Raw genomic sequence first — 16,846 nt, 5'->3', positions numbered from 1 at the left:
CTCGTTATTTTAGGGTGATAATTTTAGCCCAATTGCTACAAGAATGTGGGACAAGGGAATGGCTATGGGTGTTTTAATAATATATTTTCTATTAAAAAAAATCTTCATAACTTATGCTGAACATCCTAAAAGTGACGTGTCTGAAATGAAAGTTGGAGATTTCTGCCCAAATCCTAATATTTTTCCAAGATAACAGGTTTTTTCTTAGGCTTTGAGATTTTCCACACAACCAGTAAGACATAAACCTTAACCCTATCAAATCCAGCATAAAATTTATTAACTGTTGTAAAATGTCATTGAAATGGGCATATACAAAACCATCACCAAGACTTTCATGTTGCAGTTTCATGAGAAAACAATAACTCATGGTTGTAAATTAGTTTTTCAGTTGAGATTGATCGATGTTAGGCTTTCCCTTTTCTTCTTCAAAAGGAAAAGCAGCAATATAAACAGGAACAGGTACTAAATCTGAAAGTGGAATGTGGCATAGGTTTATTTATTTATTTATGACTCTGCATTGTGGCACTGGTGCACGGGGCTCTGACCAGTGCTAAAGGCAGCACTGGTCACCTTTCAGCTTTACTTGACCTGTGCCTGTCCAGAGCACAAGAATCAAATGGCAAGTGGTTTTTAGTATTTATTTTATAGCTCTAAAATGAATTTTTGTGTTTAATTTGCATTTTTTAGTAACACACGATAAGAAAGGTCTTTACAATAGTATTTATTTATTTATTCATTTAGGTACTCTGCACTGTGTTAAGTATCTGAATAGGTATAACTCAGGTTGTAATGGTTCTTTGTATCACCATTGGTTCTGGTGGAAACTGTCCCTTTTCAACAATTTAGATGTAATGCAGATATCTGGGCTATTTCCTGCTGCTGCAGCAGAAGTACAGTTACACCAAGAAGGGGATTCTTTTCTTGAGTGTATGCACTGTGTCTTTTTGACAATGGGCAACATCTGGCGTGCCCAGAATGATTGTTGGACACCTACAAATTAGCCACTGGTTTGGTGTACACAAATTAACTCTTACCTGCCAGCAATGTGCTGAACTCAAGCCTAATGTCTTATGGTTTTTTTTCCTAAAGGACACTAAGGAAACTCCATCTAGAAATATGGTGGTCCCATAGCTGCCCTCTAGACTAAAACTCAGGAGACATGGCAGATTTAGGACTACCAAATTTATATATAAAGAAAAAATCTAAGGAATTTGTTGGATTACTTTTCTGTTTTGGACAATAAAAGACAATTTCCATTGTTAACTTCCTAGTAGTAATAAATTTCCTGCTTAAAACATCAGCGCTTGGACAGCTCTGTCACACTGCTGCGCCTTAGATATTGTTGTTATTTCTTTCTACATACAGTAGAAATATACATATATATATTTATATATAAAACTTTATTCTAATAATAGTGACAAAGGACATCAGGTGCTATATTTCTTTCTATTTTGCAATGGAAGTATGAAAGGGGAAGAATTTTCCCCGTCTATTCAGAAACAGCAGAAACAGGCAATTTTACCTCTAGTTTAATGAACACCTTTGTTAAAGCAGTAAGTTTATCTATTTCCAAAATTAGGTCATACATATGGAAGAAGAATTCTAATGGTTTAACAAGGCTGTAGTCTTGGCTGGGGGATGTTTAGCCATTTAATTTGTAAGTCAATTACAATGTCAAACTACTGCATTTTGCTGTGTATGTAAATAGGAGGACCGCAATAATTTTTGGGCACTTGTATCCTTTCTGTTCTATTTTGTTGATCCTTTTCATTACAATGTTATTACCAAAAAGAAGAGATATTTTGAAGTATTTTTCTGTTTATTATGAAATGGTTTAATCTAAAGATTGAAAAGTACAGCAAGTCCATCATGTTTCAGGCCTACATTTCATATTTCATTGCCATTAAATCTTTTTCTTACTAAAGCTGGTGGTACGCATGGGTGGGTGGGTGGGAGGAAGGGGAGATAAGACAAGAGGTCTGTGCTTTTCATTGATTTGCTTTCATTTTGTTATCCTTGTTTAGTTATTCAGAATGTTTACAGTACCCTGAGGGAGTTGGACTATGTAGTAAAATCAGCATCTGATACCCTGGAATGCAGAATTGAAAGAATTCTGAAGGACATGTCAAACACTGCTCTAATAATTTTGCCAGAAGATGAACCTATAGATGTCACTTCTTTCCTGGAACAAATAGAAAAATTATCTATCTCTACTGCTTCCAAACTGTCTCAGTAAGTTTCTTAATTGCACAGACTCAAAGGCCTTTTTTTTTGGGAGGGTTTATTTACTTACTACTTTTGTTGTTATTTAAAATGTTACTTTAACAGAATACTAGTCTAGAGCAAAGTGATAGTCTTAGGATGCAGTGGAGAAACTCCAAAGTATATTGAATACAGCAGTTATGATATAGTGTAGTATTTGGCATTTAGCATTTATTTAACATTTCTTACCTTTTTACTTATAGCATTCTAATAAGTAACAAGAAAAATGAAGATGGATAGGACTTGAAATCTCATCCACATGTTAATTACTTGTTTCTTAATACTTCTTTTGTTTTTATTTTAATCATTCCGATTTCACAAATTATCTTACTGCCTCATCATGATAAACCTGTTTTAGTAGCTATAGCTGGAAAAAACCTTTTTTAAACAAAATTCTTATGAAGTCCAGTTGAATAATAGGATCTGAAAAATGGGTTACTCAGCATGTTTTAAAATCTCTGCATGCCTAAGGAATAGGAACAAACAGAAAAACATCAAAAGAGCATTTCCCTTCACACAAGTGCAGTGGGACAGGGGTGTGTGCCTGGGAAATAACAAAGGGTATTTCTTATGTTTGACTCCCCATGGGTGACTGTAAGGTTGTTTTTGTAGGCAGAGCCAACAAGTGGAATGCTCTGTGTATGAGCTTATAGATGTTTTAAAGCACACTCTGAAAACAGATGCTGAAAGAACTCTGGAGGTAAGACCTTTACAATGTAAAAATTATGATGTAGTCTTCTACAACATAGTCAGATACTTGATATTTCTTTTATATGCTGGATGATATGATTATTTTCCTAAGAATTTCCCTTTCACTGTTCAGGATTCTTTCTCCTGTACACATCTTGATATGAAACAGAAAACACGCTGCCAAGAATGCCTGTCCTGTAGCTACTATAACCTGATGGGACAGCTTTGTCAGAGGAATACTGACTCTTTGATCAGATGTGAGTCTGTTTCTTTTTCAGATATGTTTAATTTTTTAAATAAAGCCTTAATATAACTCCTCCCCCACCCCAAGCTTATTGTGGTAAAAAATATTATTCTCACTTAAATACTACATTTATTTAGGCATGAAGATTTCTTTAGAATCCCTAAGACAACGATTACATGTTATTGACTCCAGGTATCAGACAACTAAGTTTGTAGAGGCACACAGGGTTCCTTTGTTCAGAACTGAAATTCAACTGGCTATTCCAAATATTGTCTTGAGACCAAGTCTTGAAGATATTCAGGTAACAAAATAATTGCACATCTCAGTCATTTATGATAAAACATTTATAAATGCACTGTTTTAAAGCAATATGTGCGCAAGTTTTATCTGGTATAAGAACTAAAAGGAAACGGAGGAAAAGTTAAAAGTCACTTGAGTTCATGATGACAGTGAATACTAATGACACGAAACCATGGATCAGGTCTGTTGTACAGGATGTTTGAAGGAACTGTTTTTCTCAAAGCTCAGTAACTCAGTAATTCACAAACCTCTTCTTAGAAGCGAACATTTCAAAATGAGAGAAAAAGTAAAAATGAATGCCATCAATACAGCCTGATTGACTTCCTAGTCTCTTTAAACTCTTTTGGAATTTAAAATCAGTTTAAAGTATCATTCATAAATCATTCAGCAGTAGTGATATGTAAAGAAAAATATTACCAACCTGAAGCCCTAAACTGTGAAAAAAATTAAGCACTCTTTTAAACTTAGGCTAGTTCAGCAAAATTCTTACACACATATTTTTAATATCAGAGTATTATTCATAGTATTAGTTGTTTATGGTGTTGATTTCTGGACTTTAGCATGGCACATGTCAAAATCAGTAGCTGAGTTATTTCTCAAGTTTCATGTGCAGCCTTCATGGTGTTGTCAGTCAGAAATCAGACCACAAAGTGTCATTGTAAAATACCATAGAAGAAGTCATCTGATAATTTATGTAGCTGCCTGTATAAATTATAGAGTATACCATCACAAATTCAGACAAATGTATTCAAGCATTCTAGTGTGAACATGAAAACCATTATTAATAACTCATAAAAATGTTTACAACAAGTTTAAAGAGAAATACTACTTTAAATAACTTATAATCCCCAGGGATTAATGATTGCTGTTCATAAAGGTTTCTTATTTTCTTGTTTGAAAACCACATAAACTTGGAAGGACTGTGATAAAACTTTATGGAGTACTCTTACCCCTTACAAAATATGTTTTTGGTTGATTCTATGTCATGCTTATAAGAATATTTCCTTTAAAGATAGAGGTATATTTTTAATTTTTGGTATTGTTTGGATGATCATCCCCCACACACATAATATCTCTGTGAGCTCAAGGTGAATGTTTCACTTTTTTCAGAGTGCTGTAAACAAAGCAGTAAATATCATACTATCAGTAGCCAAAGATATTCCCCTGTGGAAATTTGCTTACTTACATCATAAACAGCAGCAGGTGAGTATTTTACTTTGATTATTTTAAAAAATCTGGTATTTTGGTTAACATTTCTTAAGATCATATTCTGTACCAATACATTCATTTGTTACCTGGTGGATCTTGCTCTTAAGTGAAAGCCTAATTTTTAATCTCTATGCCAGTAATGCAACAGAAGAGTAGTATTCATAGATCTTATGTTTGGTAGTTTCTAATCTTAAAATCAAAAGTTGCTTAAAAAAAATCTTCTAAATATACAGTAATTTCATGAATACAAACCGCACCGTTTTGACCAAAATTTTGCTCCCGCACCGGAAATGCGGCTTATACTCAGGAGCGGCCAATATGTGAATAATTTTCTGACATTTTCAACCCTGGGAGTTCAAACCAAGTCAGTGCAAACTGCAAAGTCGAGCATCCTACCAGTAAAACCCTGCATTTACGTGGTTGTTACAAATTGGTTACTCTGTTGCGCGGCGGGTGGAGCTGCTCTGTGCAGGCAGCACAGGGGGTGGGGAAGGCGGGGCAGCTCTCTCCTGCTGGCCTCGCGGCTCGGAGGAGGCAGGGGCAGCTCTCTCTTGCTGGCCCTGCGGCTCGGGGGGAGGCAGGGGCTCTCTCCTGCTTGACCCCGCGGCTCGGGGGAAGGCGGGGCAGCTCTCTCCTGCTTGACCCCGCAGCTGGGGGGAGGCAGGGGCTCTCTCTTGCTTGGCCCCACGGCTCAGGGGAAGGCAGGGCAGCTCTTTCCTGCTTGGCCCCACGGCTTGGGGGAAGGCAGGGGCTCTCTTCTGCTTGGCCCCGTGGCCCGGGGGGAGGCAGGGGGCTCCGTGCTGCTGGCCCCGTGGTTCGGGGGGCTCCCATCCCCACATGCTGCCGCCGCAGGAGCAGGCAGGCTACATCCCCGCCTCCCATCACCACTGTGGGTGCCGGTGGGCTCTGTGGCCCCCCTGCCGCCGCAGGACAGTGCCGGGCCGGGGCAAGCGAGCCACCCAGCCCTGTCGGCAACCCCGAGCCGAGCCAGTAAACCCCGCCCTGCCACGGTTCTGTTACTATTTGGCAACTTTGTTGCATGCGGGTCCTTGCTGCTAACGACAGAGCGGCTTATACTCAGGTGCGGCTTATTTATGGACAAAGAACAAAATGTTTGCCAACACCCGGCGATGCGGCTTATACTCAGTGTGGCTTGTATTCGTGAAATTACTGTACTCTTCAAGTGTGGTGATGACAGTGTAGAACCAACATTATCTGTGAGTACTACCAGCTGAATACAAATTGTTACCACTCTTCCCAGGCAAAAAGTCTTAAGTTAAACGCAAGCCTTCATATGGCATCTATAATACTACAGTTAATGTAATAAGCACAAATATTTTAACTGGCATGAAAATTAGCACTAAAACCTTGGGAAGGTCTGAGGTTTAGGTAGAAACTGAAATTTTTTGAACGATAAGAGTGCACAGTATTGTTGATCGTGTGGCCTTGTCTCATCTGGGAACAAAATACAGATGTATGTAGATCTGTGCTGAAAAGTGTCTTTGTAAAAATATTGTCTTTTGTCTACATGACATGAAAAACAGATCAGCACATTTCAGTGAAGAAAACCACGTTCAAATGCTGCAAATAAATAAAAATTAGGCTTAAAAAAACCCTCCAAAACAATCCAAAAACTAAGAGAAAATGGACTGAACTTTGTCTTGTTAAGCAGAATGTTAGCTTATTTTCAAGCAGCCAGCCTTCCACTGCTTCCAGGACTTTCTGTGGCCAAAAATGGGTATAGATTGTAATCCTACACTAAAGAAGGTAGAAAGACTTTAGAAATTGGGGGAGAAAACAGCACAATTGTACTTTTATATGGTGCATATTTGGCTGATGTAATTCAGAAATGATTAATACAGAGCTCTGCATGAAATTTTTTTATAAATTCAGCTTTAACACTAGAACTATAGCTCTGTAAAAATCCAAACTGAGAACAGGGGGTCTCCCTCTGGGTATTTCTCTGCACTTTCTATGTGTTCTTAGAAGTACTTATTATCTGAGCCTCATTATGCATTCTGTAATTTGAAAATAAAAACAAAATCCCAAGCAAACTAATGGACATAATTTTTTTTTCTTCTTAAATTTATACCAGGTTGAACAAACTGTTGCTTTAGAGTTAGGTGATGAGAGCAAACTCACTAGGATGGTGGCACTGAAACCTTTAGACAAGCAGATCATCGAACATAAGGATGTAAACAAAGTGGTGATCCAACTAAATACAGTTATTTTGTCTCTTAAAACTGAAGCACAGGTTCTTCTGAAGAGCTTTTCTGAATTTTCAGACACCTGGAACAAGGTTAAGTACATGCTTAATACAATACATTTCTGTGTTATAAAATCTAAATATATATTAAAAAAAAACCTATTGGTTGCATAAGGAGTCTGTTCTCAGTAGGAAGCATTGGTTTCATGGTAGAATCCATGCATCCATAATTCCTGTCTGCTCTTGTGTTGACCACAACTTGCAAATCTTTACTAATTAAAGCATCTAAGAAACAAAATAGAAGAACACGAAAGAATTTTGCAGCATAAACAAGCTTATGCTTTCATATGCTTATACATCTTTCTCACTGCATCTTGACTGCATGTGTTATGAAAAAGAATAGTTGAGCAGATTCTCTTAGAAATTGGAGACTACACAGCTATTCCTGATATTAAACGGACTTGTTCTTCTCAAGTAACCACTGCGGAAAGATACTTTTCTATTTCTTCAAAAAGAAAAAAAGAAGAAAAAAGATAACCTGTATCTAGGAAATCTTTCAGCAATGAAGATTTGAAAGCTAAAGTGAATCTGGACTGATGGAGTTATCTTCATTAGGAAGTGGGTCCAGTCACATTTACATAAATGGTAAAGCTCTGAGGAGTGTTTTGTCAGGAGACTCATCATGAAATAAAACTTTGTGTACATTCTGACTAGTGGAATTCAGCTCTGTGAATGGATAGCTACTGGTCTTACCTATGAAAGGTGCTTTAGTAAGACCAAGAAATATGCAATCAAAACATGAGTAATCTTATTTTTGTAACTGCTCACTATTTTTAACTTCCCCTATGCTGTTCTCACAGCTGACTCTTCTGGGCTGAGAGAGAGCATTTTGTGGCTTCTGAGATTCCAAAGCTTAATGCTCAGTTTGGTTGAGATTGAGCTAGATTGAGCTAACTACCTGTTGGTAGCATGTCATTTCACCCAGAAAGACACAATCAGATGGGTGATACAGTAGAATGACGTTTCTTTTTTGCTAAAATTTTCTAAAATAGCCAATTAATGACCATTCTACCTCCTTAAAGTTAAAATTCTTCAGGAGTTGAAGCTGTTTCTCCCACCTTTGCGATCTCTGTTGGACCATTGGGAACTGTTGCTGGTAACTCATTATTGGCCAGAGAGGTGCAAACAGGTTCTCAGGGATCTCACAGTGCAGACTGCAGGGCCATGTCACTGAGATGGGTGAAAATCATCTCTTTGTAATTGGACTGAGAATCATTTGTTGAGCTGGTGACACTGATTTCTCATCACTGAGGAGACTGGCCTACTTTATGAAAAGGAAGGATGCTCATTGCTCTATTCCCTATTAACAATCTTCAACAAGTTAAGTGCCCTGTCTCCCCTTAAATCCATCCTTCCCTACCAAACTGTTTTCTTCAAATTGCCAGGAGACCATCTGCACCTAGTAACTGCAGCCCAAAGATGATATTTCAGGAGAGTGGAGATGACTGAGTGCAATTCCTCCCATTTAAATACCTGTTAGAGGACATGAACTGATTTTGTGGGGTTGCAGACAGAAAGAAGACTGGGAAGGAAATATTTCCTGCAAAATTTTAGGAGCTATGTGGTACATTTTGTAGCAACGTTTGGATGGATAAGGGATATCCTGACCTATGTCAGTTTTTGAGTTACAGATTTCAAGTTCTTTAAAGAGTATTCTACAAAAAATAAGAGTCAGGAAAGGCAGTTCAAGTAAAATAATTTGTGCTTAGACTAATCAATGCTTATATCTCAAGTCCTTTTAGAGAGGGAACGTTTTGTGCTTGTACAATACATCAGGCAACTGGATGCCCTGTAGGTTATTATAACACCAATGCTAAATAGTAATTAAAATAAACTTCTTTTAAGTAGGATCCAGAAGAAAAACTGAAGGAATTTATGGATACTAAACCAACAATGGCTGAATTCCATTCTCAAATCAGATACTTTTCTGTAAGTATTTTATGTTTAATAAAAATGAACTGTTTGGATGACTTTTAGTGAAATTAAATGCTGAACACTTGTGTTTTTCTTAGCAATTACAAATGCAAATCAGAGAACTGCCCAATCATTGTGCACTGCAATCAGTGGAAGTTGCAACTGAGTCATTGAAAATAGCTTTAATTCAGGAGTGCCGCTCAAGACAAAGAGCATTCGGATTAGCTTTAAATAAAAAGTCTTCCACAGATGTGGGTGAGATTTATTCATTCATCGAAAATCTTAGCAAGAGGTTAAGCAGACCTATCCACGACCTTGATGATGTATGGGAAGCAATGGAAGCACTGAGGGAGATCCGAGAGAATGAGATGAAAATTGACATGACAGTTGGACACATAGAAGAATCGTTTTCTGTGCTTCATAAATACAATCTGCTCTTTCAAGATGAAAATACAGAAAGAGGTGATGGATTGGCCTATGCCTGGAAGAACCTAAACACACAGGTATTGTAGTTGTATTATTTCTCAAATCATTATTATCTGCTCTCTTAATGTTGAAATGATAGAACAAATCTATTTACTTAATTAATTCTTCTGTTTCCTGCATTCATTCTTTTGTGCCTGTTTTTTTCTCTTTGTCTGCATGTAGGCACGACGGGTTGAGGACTTGCTGCTGAAGGTACAGCCAGACATGAAAGCAGATTTACTGAGAGGTGTTCAAAAATTCCAAATGGATACTGCAGGATTTTATAAAGCATATGATGAAAAGTAGGTGACCTGCATTGCAATACAATTATGGTTCATTAGTGATTGCTAGAAAATGTTGTATCTAAAAAGCTTCAGAAAATAAACACAGCATAGCATCACTCTATATATTACATCTGTAAATAGACCTGATTTCAGATTAACATATAGGGTGGGTGTACAGTCTTACCGTCAAAGATTCATTTCTGTAATTTAAGTGCTGGAGTCAGTGATATTCCATAAGGGTTAATAGGTTAAGGAAAATATAAATTCTCAATACAGGTCAAAATGTAAAGGTGTTTTTTTAAGTCTTAACAAAGCATTTTGGGAGATATTTAGCGGTAAAAATTAAAGCAGCGTCTTGGATGGGACTGGAGATACCAGTTCTAGGTGTTTCCAAATTCACTGCCTTACTCAACCTTACTTCTAAAATTACTTTAACACTTTTGAAGATGTAAATTGTGGGATATTTGTGGCTCATTGGGCACTCCTACAGTAGCAACAGGGAAAGAAAGGATTTGGCTTGCTGTGATCTGTTATGGTTCTAGGGCAATACCTGACTTTTGAGGGCTGCCCTCCTCCTTTGGGGACAGAGGACTCCCACGCAGCCCTGCTGGGAGGCCTTAGCCAGGCTGACACCCCATTCTTTTAAGTTGAGGCTTCACTGCTTGGTCCCTGACTGCAGCTCCAGCACTGCCACAGCTGGGTCTGCACCTGGCCCTGGACCCTGCTGAGCTGAACATGGGTCCCAAGGCACAGGCTCACTCCTGAGGCTGACCTCAGGGCAGGCTGGCTCCCACTGGACTGTGTCTCATCCTGGTTACCTTCCCTAGACCTCCCCTGGACCCTGAATTACTTACTCCCCTTTCCTGCTTGACCTTGGTCCTGTGTAATTTCTGTCAACTTGTCTAAAGACCTGCACCACCATTTGAACCTGAATGCCACCCCCAGGGCTTTGCTCTTCCTGCTCAGGTTCCATGGGATCATGCCTTGGCTGCCTTTGCTGACTGTGTTTCCACTTTTATCTCCTGGTCCCATTTCCCTTGCCAAACAGCCAGCCTGTTCTGCTTTCTGCCCATCTGCCTGAGATTCTTTCTAGAAATAACCGTGGCACAATAGAAGATGACAGAGTTCTCATCCAAAAATATTATGATGTGGCCAAGAAGTGGTCCCAGGTGTAAGATCTGGGAATTGCACCCAGTCCTACTGATGTGCTCATTAGGCAAAATGGTATTTTTTTCTCATATTTTTCTGATTACTTAATTACGGTTTTTATGCCAACTACACAGTTTTCACTCCTGATTTCTATATCTGCTATATTCCCCTTTCTAAAATTTAAATGACAATAATTATTAAAATTCATTTTACAGAAGAAACAGGAAATAACAAAGATAAGATATTTGCAGATCTTTAGCTGTTTGTGAGATGTATGGTAGCACAGATGAATTTTTTTATTAGAAAATAAATTGGGCTTTCTTTTAAGGATAATTGAATATGTAATCTCGGTACACTGAATATGTGCTGCATTTTCTCTTTTAGTATCTTATAAAAATTTACAGAAAAAATGTTGAAAAAAAATTACATAATTTTCATTAAGTATGGTTTGGGTTCTGTTGTGCTTCTTCGTGAAACCTGTATGGTTGACAATTTCACTGAATTTGTTTTGGTTTTTACAGGGGCCCCAACAAGGACAATATTCCTCCTCATGAAGCAAGTGACAGATTACAGATCTTTCAAGCCAAATTTGATGAACTGTGGAGGAAGTACCTCTCTCTTTCTGCTGGGGAAGAATTATTTGGTCTTCCCATCACAGGTAGTTTCTCAGGGGATAAGGATACCTGTTTCTAGGCTATTAAAATTTTCTTGTGATTTGTGATAAATGCATGGAAGTTTAGAAAAAATGCAGAAAAATTCTTTGCATAAAAATTCCTTGCAGTAAATTATTGTAGTCTTTCCTAAGAAAGGCGACTGGGTGAAACTGGCTCTCGATGTGCACATACATAAACATCAGGTGGAAAAATACTGCACTGCTCTGTGTGTCTCAGGGTCCAGATGCTTAACTCTCTTCCTTTTTCTGTTCAGAGCTAAGCACATCTCCTGCCACTACAAATTCTGCTCTGTACAAATTTGGGAAACACTTTGCCAAAGTACTGAAATTGTCTCTGCTCCAGTTGCATAATGAATTCCCTTGGGCTATGCAACTGATCTGTAATGTCCTTATGTCTCCTAGTCAGACACAGTTCCTTTGGAAGACTGTGGTGTGAACTACAGCAGAATGTATGATAAGCACTTTAATTTGTGCATACTAAATTGAGTATATTTTCCTGTCTGAGGACATATGTAGAAATCCAAGTATATTTTACTAGGAATTCCAAAAGATATGACAGAAAGTAAATAAAACATTTCTGTTAAGGATGTCCATTTTAAATACTTCTATTGTCTAAAGTGTTCTATATATTTCATTTTAAAGCACACCTATCATCCTAAACTCTGCATCTTAAGTAAAGAGTGTAAATTGACATAGTTCTTGTCTAAAATTATATTGTTTTGTTGCCATTTCATCCACTTTTTCAGCCTTGTCTCCCTCAACTGTAAGATTACATCTACTGCCACAAAAGAATATTGATTTAAAAAATCAGCAATCTAAACAATTACTGTGCATCAAAATCTGTTGTTCTTACATAATGTAAATGCAAGTTTGTCTTCCTAGACACTATCTAGAAAACTGCAAGTCTGATTTCATTCATTCATTAAATAACATTACTAGAAATGCATTGATTCTTACATTCATGAATACATTTGATGTGAATATCTAACACACACAAATTTCCAATTTTAAAATTTGAAACAGAGTATCCTGAACTTCACAAAATTAAGCGTGAACTTTCCTTGCTTCAGAAACTTTACAGTCTTTATGATGCAGTTACTTCTAGTATCGACAGATACAATGAAATGCTTTGGAATGATTTAAATATTGAAAAAATTAACAGTGAGCTTCTGGATTTTCAAAGCAAGTAAGTTATCTTTTTTTTTTTTTCTTTTTCCTTGAAGTACATGCAATTTTTATTTCTAGCTTTGTTTTTTAATTAGTTCGTGAAAGTTGTTCCAAGGGGCTGAAGATTGTTGGTGCATCCCATACTCAGTGTTGGGCACAACTGCACTATGGTGCAACATGCAGCTGGTTTGTGAGTCACTTGAGGCTTGTTGGGGTATATTGACATGGTAGGCTGTAGCTTATTTAATGAACAAGGTGCACAGACCTGTGCCAGAGTAGTCATAAGTATAAACTTTCAAAACTGATCTTATACAGTACCTTCTCAGAGATTTTGTTTGCAACTGATTAATTGTTAGTCCATGGTATTAGACGGAATTTTGAACCTACTCTTCTGCACATTTGTGAAAATTGTAATTGTTATTTCAAGAAGGGTACATAGCCATGCTAAACTCTGAGGGGTTATTTATGAAGTTTTAAGCAATTGTGTTTTCCACAAAAAACTGACTGAACTGTCCTTTAGTCATTAATTTGAAAAAAAACCCAAAAAACCAAACACAATCCAACCTCTTTTTAAAAAATAAGAATAGTAAAAATGAGTGTATGTGAAACATATGTACTTCTGCATTTGAGCAATGCAAGTCTTCATCTCATTTCAGTAGAATTCTGGAATATGCACCATATTTTTCCCTGTAGTTAATTATATTTTACTGCAGGACTTTCCTTCTCCACAGGCCTGAAGGAAGTTATTACACAGCAATAGTTTTCATTTATATATTTCTCTTTAAATTTCATGTGTGTCATTTTTGTTTTTCCTCTCAAGTGTTGAGCTATATTTGGAGCAGTGTGGTACAAATGGGCAGTAAGTGTTGGGTTTTTTTTGTAGTAAAATTCCAACCTAGTGCTATCCTTCTTTTGGCAGTTTACTAGCATTATTGCATCAAGCTATTCTCTTTAAAGCCAGAGAAATGGAAGCAATATAGAGGGGATACTCACAGAAATAACTAAGATGGTATGCTGTGTTATGAAAGAAGCAGGGATGCTGGAAGTGCAGTTACTGCTTTAGACTAATTGTAAAGATATGCGTAATTCTTTAATGTAATTTTGTTTTACTACCTTTTAAAAATAGTATTATAAGAGAAAACTTCTAATCATGAAAGAAAAAATCAAAATAAAAAACTGTAGGTAAAAATAAATACAATTGGAGATAAGAAGGAGAAATATTAAGAGAGTATTATAGATGTTTGTAATAACAGCTGGAGAGAAGTTTCCCTTTACATTTTACTGTAATACAGTGTAAAGAGAATGCCCAGTAAATTTAGGACAGAAATGTAAACCTGATCAATAGAGTACTTATTTAACATAATGTGTAACTCATGGAACTTCCTTTTAGAAGATATTATTGAGACTAAGGCAAAAGGAAAAGTTATTTGAATTTTTTTTTTAATTGCCATTTTAGTTACCAGCCTAAAAGATCCCATTTCTAATAGCCATCCCCAGACAAGTATATTAGACGTTAGTTGGTAAGTCTCAGGATGGAAGTATCCAGGAACTTAAAACCTTCTTTATACAAGGCAGAGTATAAATTTTCTGCAATGCTTTTCTCCAGCATATTTAGTGCTATCTGCTGTTGGATTCAAGATGAAACACTATAGCAGTTATTGTAGTGCCATGACAGTATGCATATGTTCATCTGCCTCTTACCAGCAAGCAGTGAAGAATTTGCACATGTTCCAGCATTGTGTGACAGATCTGTCTGATTTTGAACTGTGAAAAATGGAGAATTTTTTTGAAGGAATTTGTCATTAGGGGCAGGTTTTATGCAACTTTTAATTTCTGGAATTGAGCTATAAGAGAACTACTGTCAGTCTTTGGTCCATAGCTTTGGCAGATGAAAATTGGCATGACTGGTTTAGAAGTGAGAAGGGCAGTGACAATTTACAGTACAAGAGGTTCTTCATTTTACATTTGTTTTCATTTTAAATCCTGCATAAAGGAAAATTTCGCTTTGAATACTTTCATACAAACCAGGTATGAATTAAGACTTGTTTGATTGAAACAGAAGCATTTTTCTCTTTGCGAGCAGATTAGTTTTAGTTTAGGATGTGTGTTATTTTGCTAGGAAAATACATGTTGTTTAATCCTTTCATCTCTTTACAAGATCTGGTGCATTTTCAAATTTTACTGAAACAATGAGCCTGCAGGAACTTAATTTCAGGTGTGGGTTTGCACATGAAATTGGCTTCCTTTAATTCAAAATTAAATAGGAACCAAACCATTCTAGTGTAATTTGTGTTGTCTTTAGCAGTGTTTCATGTCTGCAGTCACAAATGACCAACTATATATAATATTGCCAGCTTGCAACTGGATTTTTATTTGCAGTCTACTGGTCAACCCATTGAAAAATGACACTATATTGTACTATGAAGTGGTGGATGGTGATTATGAAGAATAAAATATTCCTTCTTTCTTTTTGTGCTTTTTAAAGAATCCGAAAGTTACCAAAAGCATTGAAGGAATGGCAGTCTTTTCAAGATCTGAAACAAAAAATTGATGACTTCTCTGAGAGCTGTCCTTTGCTTGAAATGCTGAAAAACAAAGTATGTTCAGTATAATAATTTAGAGATGAGAATCACTTGAGAAACTCTGTTGAAGGCCATGTTATATGACTGCAAGATGTTTTCCATAATTCTTTTTTATAGATAAAAGCAGCAGATATTATAGCAAAAAATCTAGTTAAACTTAGTTGTAGAAAAATAAAACAAAAGACTTTGTAATGTGATTAGAATAACTAATTCTAATGAAATTTATAGAATGGAAATCAAGACTCTTCTATTTGTTTAACAGATGAAGTGAAAAAGTATGTGATCATTCTAGACATAAAATTAATACAATTTTTAAAAACCCCATCCCTATGGACTTTTCTAGGCAATGTTGTCAAGACACTGGGAAAAAATTGCACAAGTAACTGGACATCATTTTGATGTTGACTCTGAAACTTTCACTTTAAAAAATGTCATGGATGCCCCTTTACTAAAACGTAAAGAAGATATTGAGGTATATTTACTTTCCTGGGTTTTTTTTGTTTTGTTTTGTTTTGGGGGTTTTTTTGTTTTTTTGTTTTTTTTTCTTGGATTTGTTTTTGTGGGTTTTTTTTGTAATTATTGACTTGTGATCTGGTGCTTTTGAAATCATGTTTCCTGTCAGCTTTGTAACATTAAAAAAGTTTGTTTTAGTTGAAGAATTCCTTTGAAAAAGTGGACTTTGGTACTTGGTATTGGCACTGATGGTTAGTTTATTTCCCTTTTATTCTGAAGAAGATTTAAATATATAGATGGTATTACATTAATCCTTCCATAGGAAGACTTCTATTGTTTTAAGAGTAGTGTGATACTGTCATGCTTCTGATTTAGGGTCTGCCTACTTATATATTTTTTTCTTCCTTTTAAGTGTCTAACCAGAGAGAAAAAAACAGTTGATGGAAGACTGGTCATGTTAAGTACTAAAAATCCTTGGAACACAGTAGAAGTGGGGGATATGTGATTAAAGAAGAATGAAGTTGTTTAGTATTTCAAAAGTGACCCTCCACAAGAGCACAGATAGATGAGAAGGCATATGGAGTGTGCACAAGCTACGAAGCTGTTGACTCCTCTGTTTTGGGGACAGAAGTTATCTAGCAAGTGCCTTAGCTTCATGCTTGTTACCTTTTACAAGAACAAAGCATAGCTAAAGCTAAAGAAGTAAAACCCCAACAGTTTCTAACTTCAGTTCCATGCTCACTTAGCTAAATCTCTATTATTTCCAGAGTAGTGACTTGTTTTGTCTTGTTCCACAAATGAGCATTTTTAAGGCAAAACCATGAAATCAAACCTCTGCTGTATCCAGTTCCCGGACAAGAATTTAAGCCTTGTGGAAGGTTCAGAGTTCCAGTCTTACACTTCAGGAAACACCTGTGATAGAATCTGATGTATTACTAAACTGGAATTTGGGATCCAGTCTGAGTGGTTGATCCTTTTCTCTCTGATGCAATAACCAGCTTTATGACAGTCCTGTCCTCAGTGTCTTCAAGAAGTAGCAGAAGCACATTGTCATTCTACACCATGTTCTTGGAATGTTTATTGATTTTGATTGGCAGTGTATTTTCTTTAAACCCCTCTGTCAGTTTATTTTATTTCAAATATTAATGCATACAGAGAGGCAAAATATTGCTGCAGATTCACTGACTC

The 16,846-nt window shown here is 36.6% G+C and overlaps 1 protein-coding gene across 1 annotated transcript in view; it reads left to right on the top strand.

Moving 5' to 3' along the window:
* LOC116997754 (dynein axonemal heavy chain 5-like) overlaps nucleotides 1-16,846 on the top strand; it is a 148,842-nt gene that overhangs the window by 21,336 nt on the left and 110,660 nt on the right. Inside the window, exons 21-33 of the mRNA XM_033062842.1 lie at nucleotides 2,025-2,232; nucleotides 2,875-2,962; nucleotides 3,086-3,209; nucleotides 3,334-3,497; nucleotides 4,607-4,699; nucleotides 6,801-7,004; nucleotides 8,820-8,900; nucleotides 8,984-9,388; nucleotides 9,534-9,652; nucleotides 11,305-11,441; nucleotides 12,480-12,642; nucleotides 15,109-15,220; nucleotides 15,549-15,677. Coding sequence (XP_032918733.1) covers nucleotides 2,025-2,232; nucleotides 2,875-2,962; nucleotides 3,086-3,209; nucleotides 3,334-3,497; nucleotides 4,607-4,699; nucleotides 6,801-7,004; nucleotides 8,820-8,900; nucleotides 8,984-9,388; nucleotides 9,534-9,652; nucleotides 11,305-11,441; nucleotides 12,480-12,642; nucleotides 15,109-15,220; nucleotides 15,549-15,677 — 2,027 coding nt within the window. The remainder of the gene's footprint in view (nucleotides 1-2,024; nucleotides 2,233-2,874; nucleotides 2,963-3,085; nucleotides 3,210-3,333; nucleotides 3,498-4,606; nucleotides 4,700-6,800; nucleotides 7,005-8,819; nucleotides 8,901-8,983; nucleotides 9,389-9,533; nucleotides 9,653-11,304; nucleotides 11,442-12,479; nucleotides 12,643-15,108; nucleotides 15,221-15,548; nucleotides 15,678-16,846) is intronic.

This window comes from Catharus ustulatus, chromosome 1, assembly GCF_009819885.2.
Source record: "Catharus ustulatus isolate bCatUst1 chromosome 1, bCatUst1.pri.v2, whole genome shotgun sequence".
NCBI lineage: Eukaryota > Metazoa > Chordata > Aves > Passeriformes > Turdidae > Catharus > Catharus ustulatus.
Note: the sequence above shows the minus strand (reverse complement) of the source record. Positions and strands in the feature narration are given on the sequence as shown.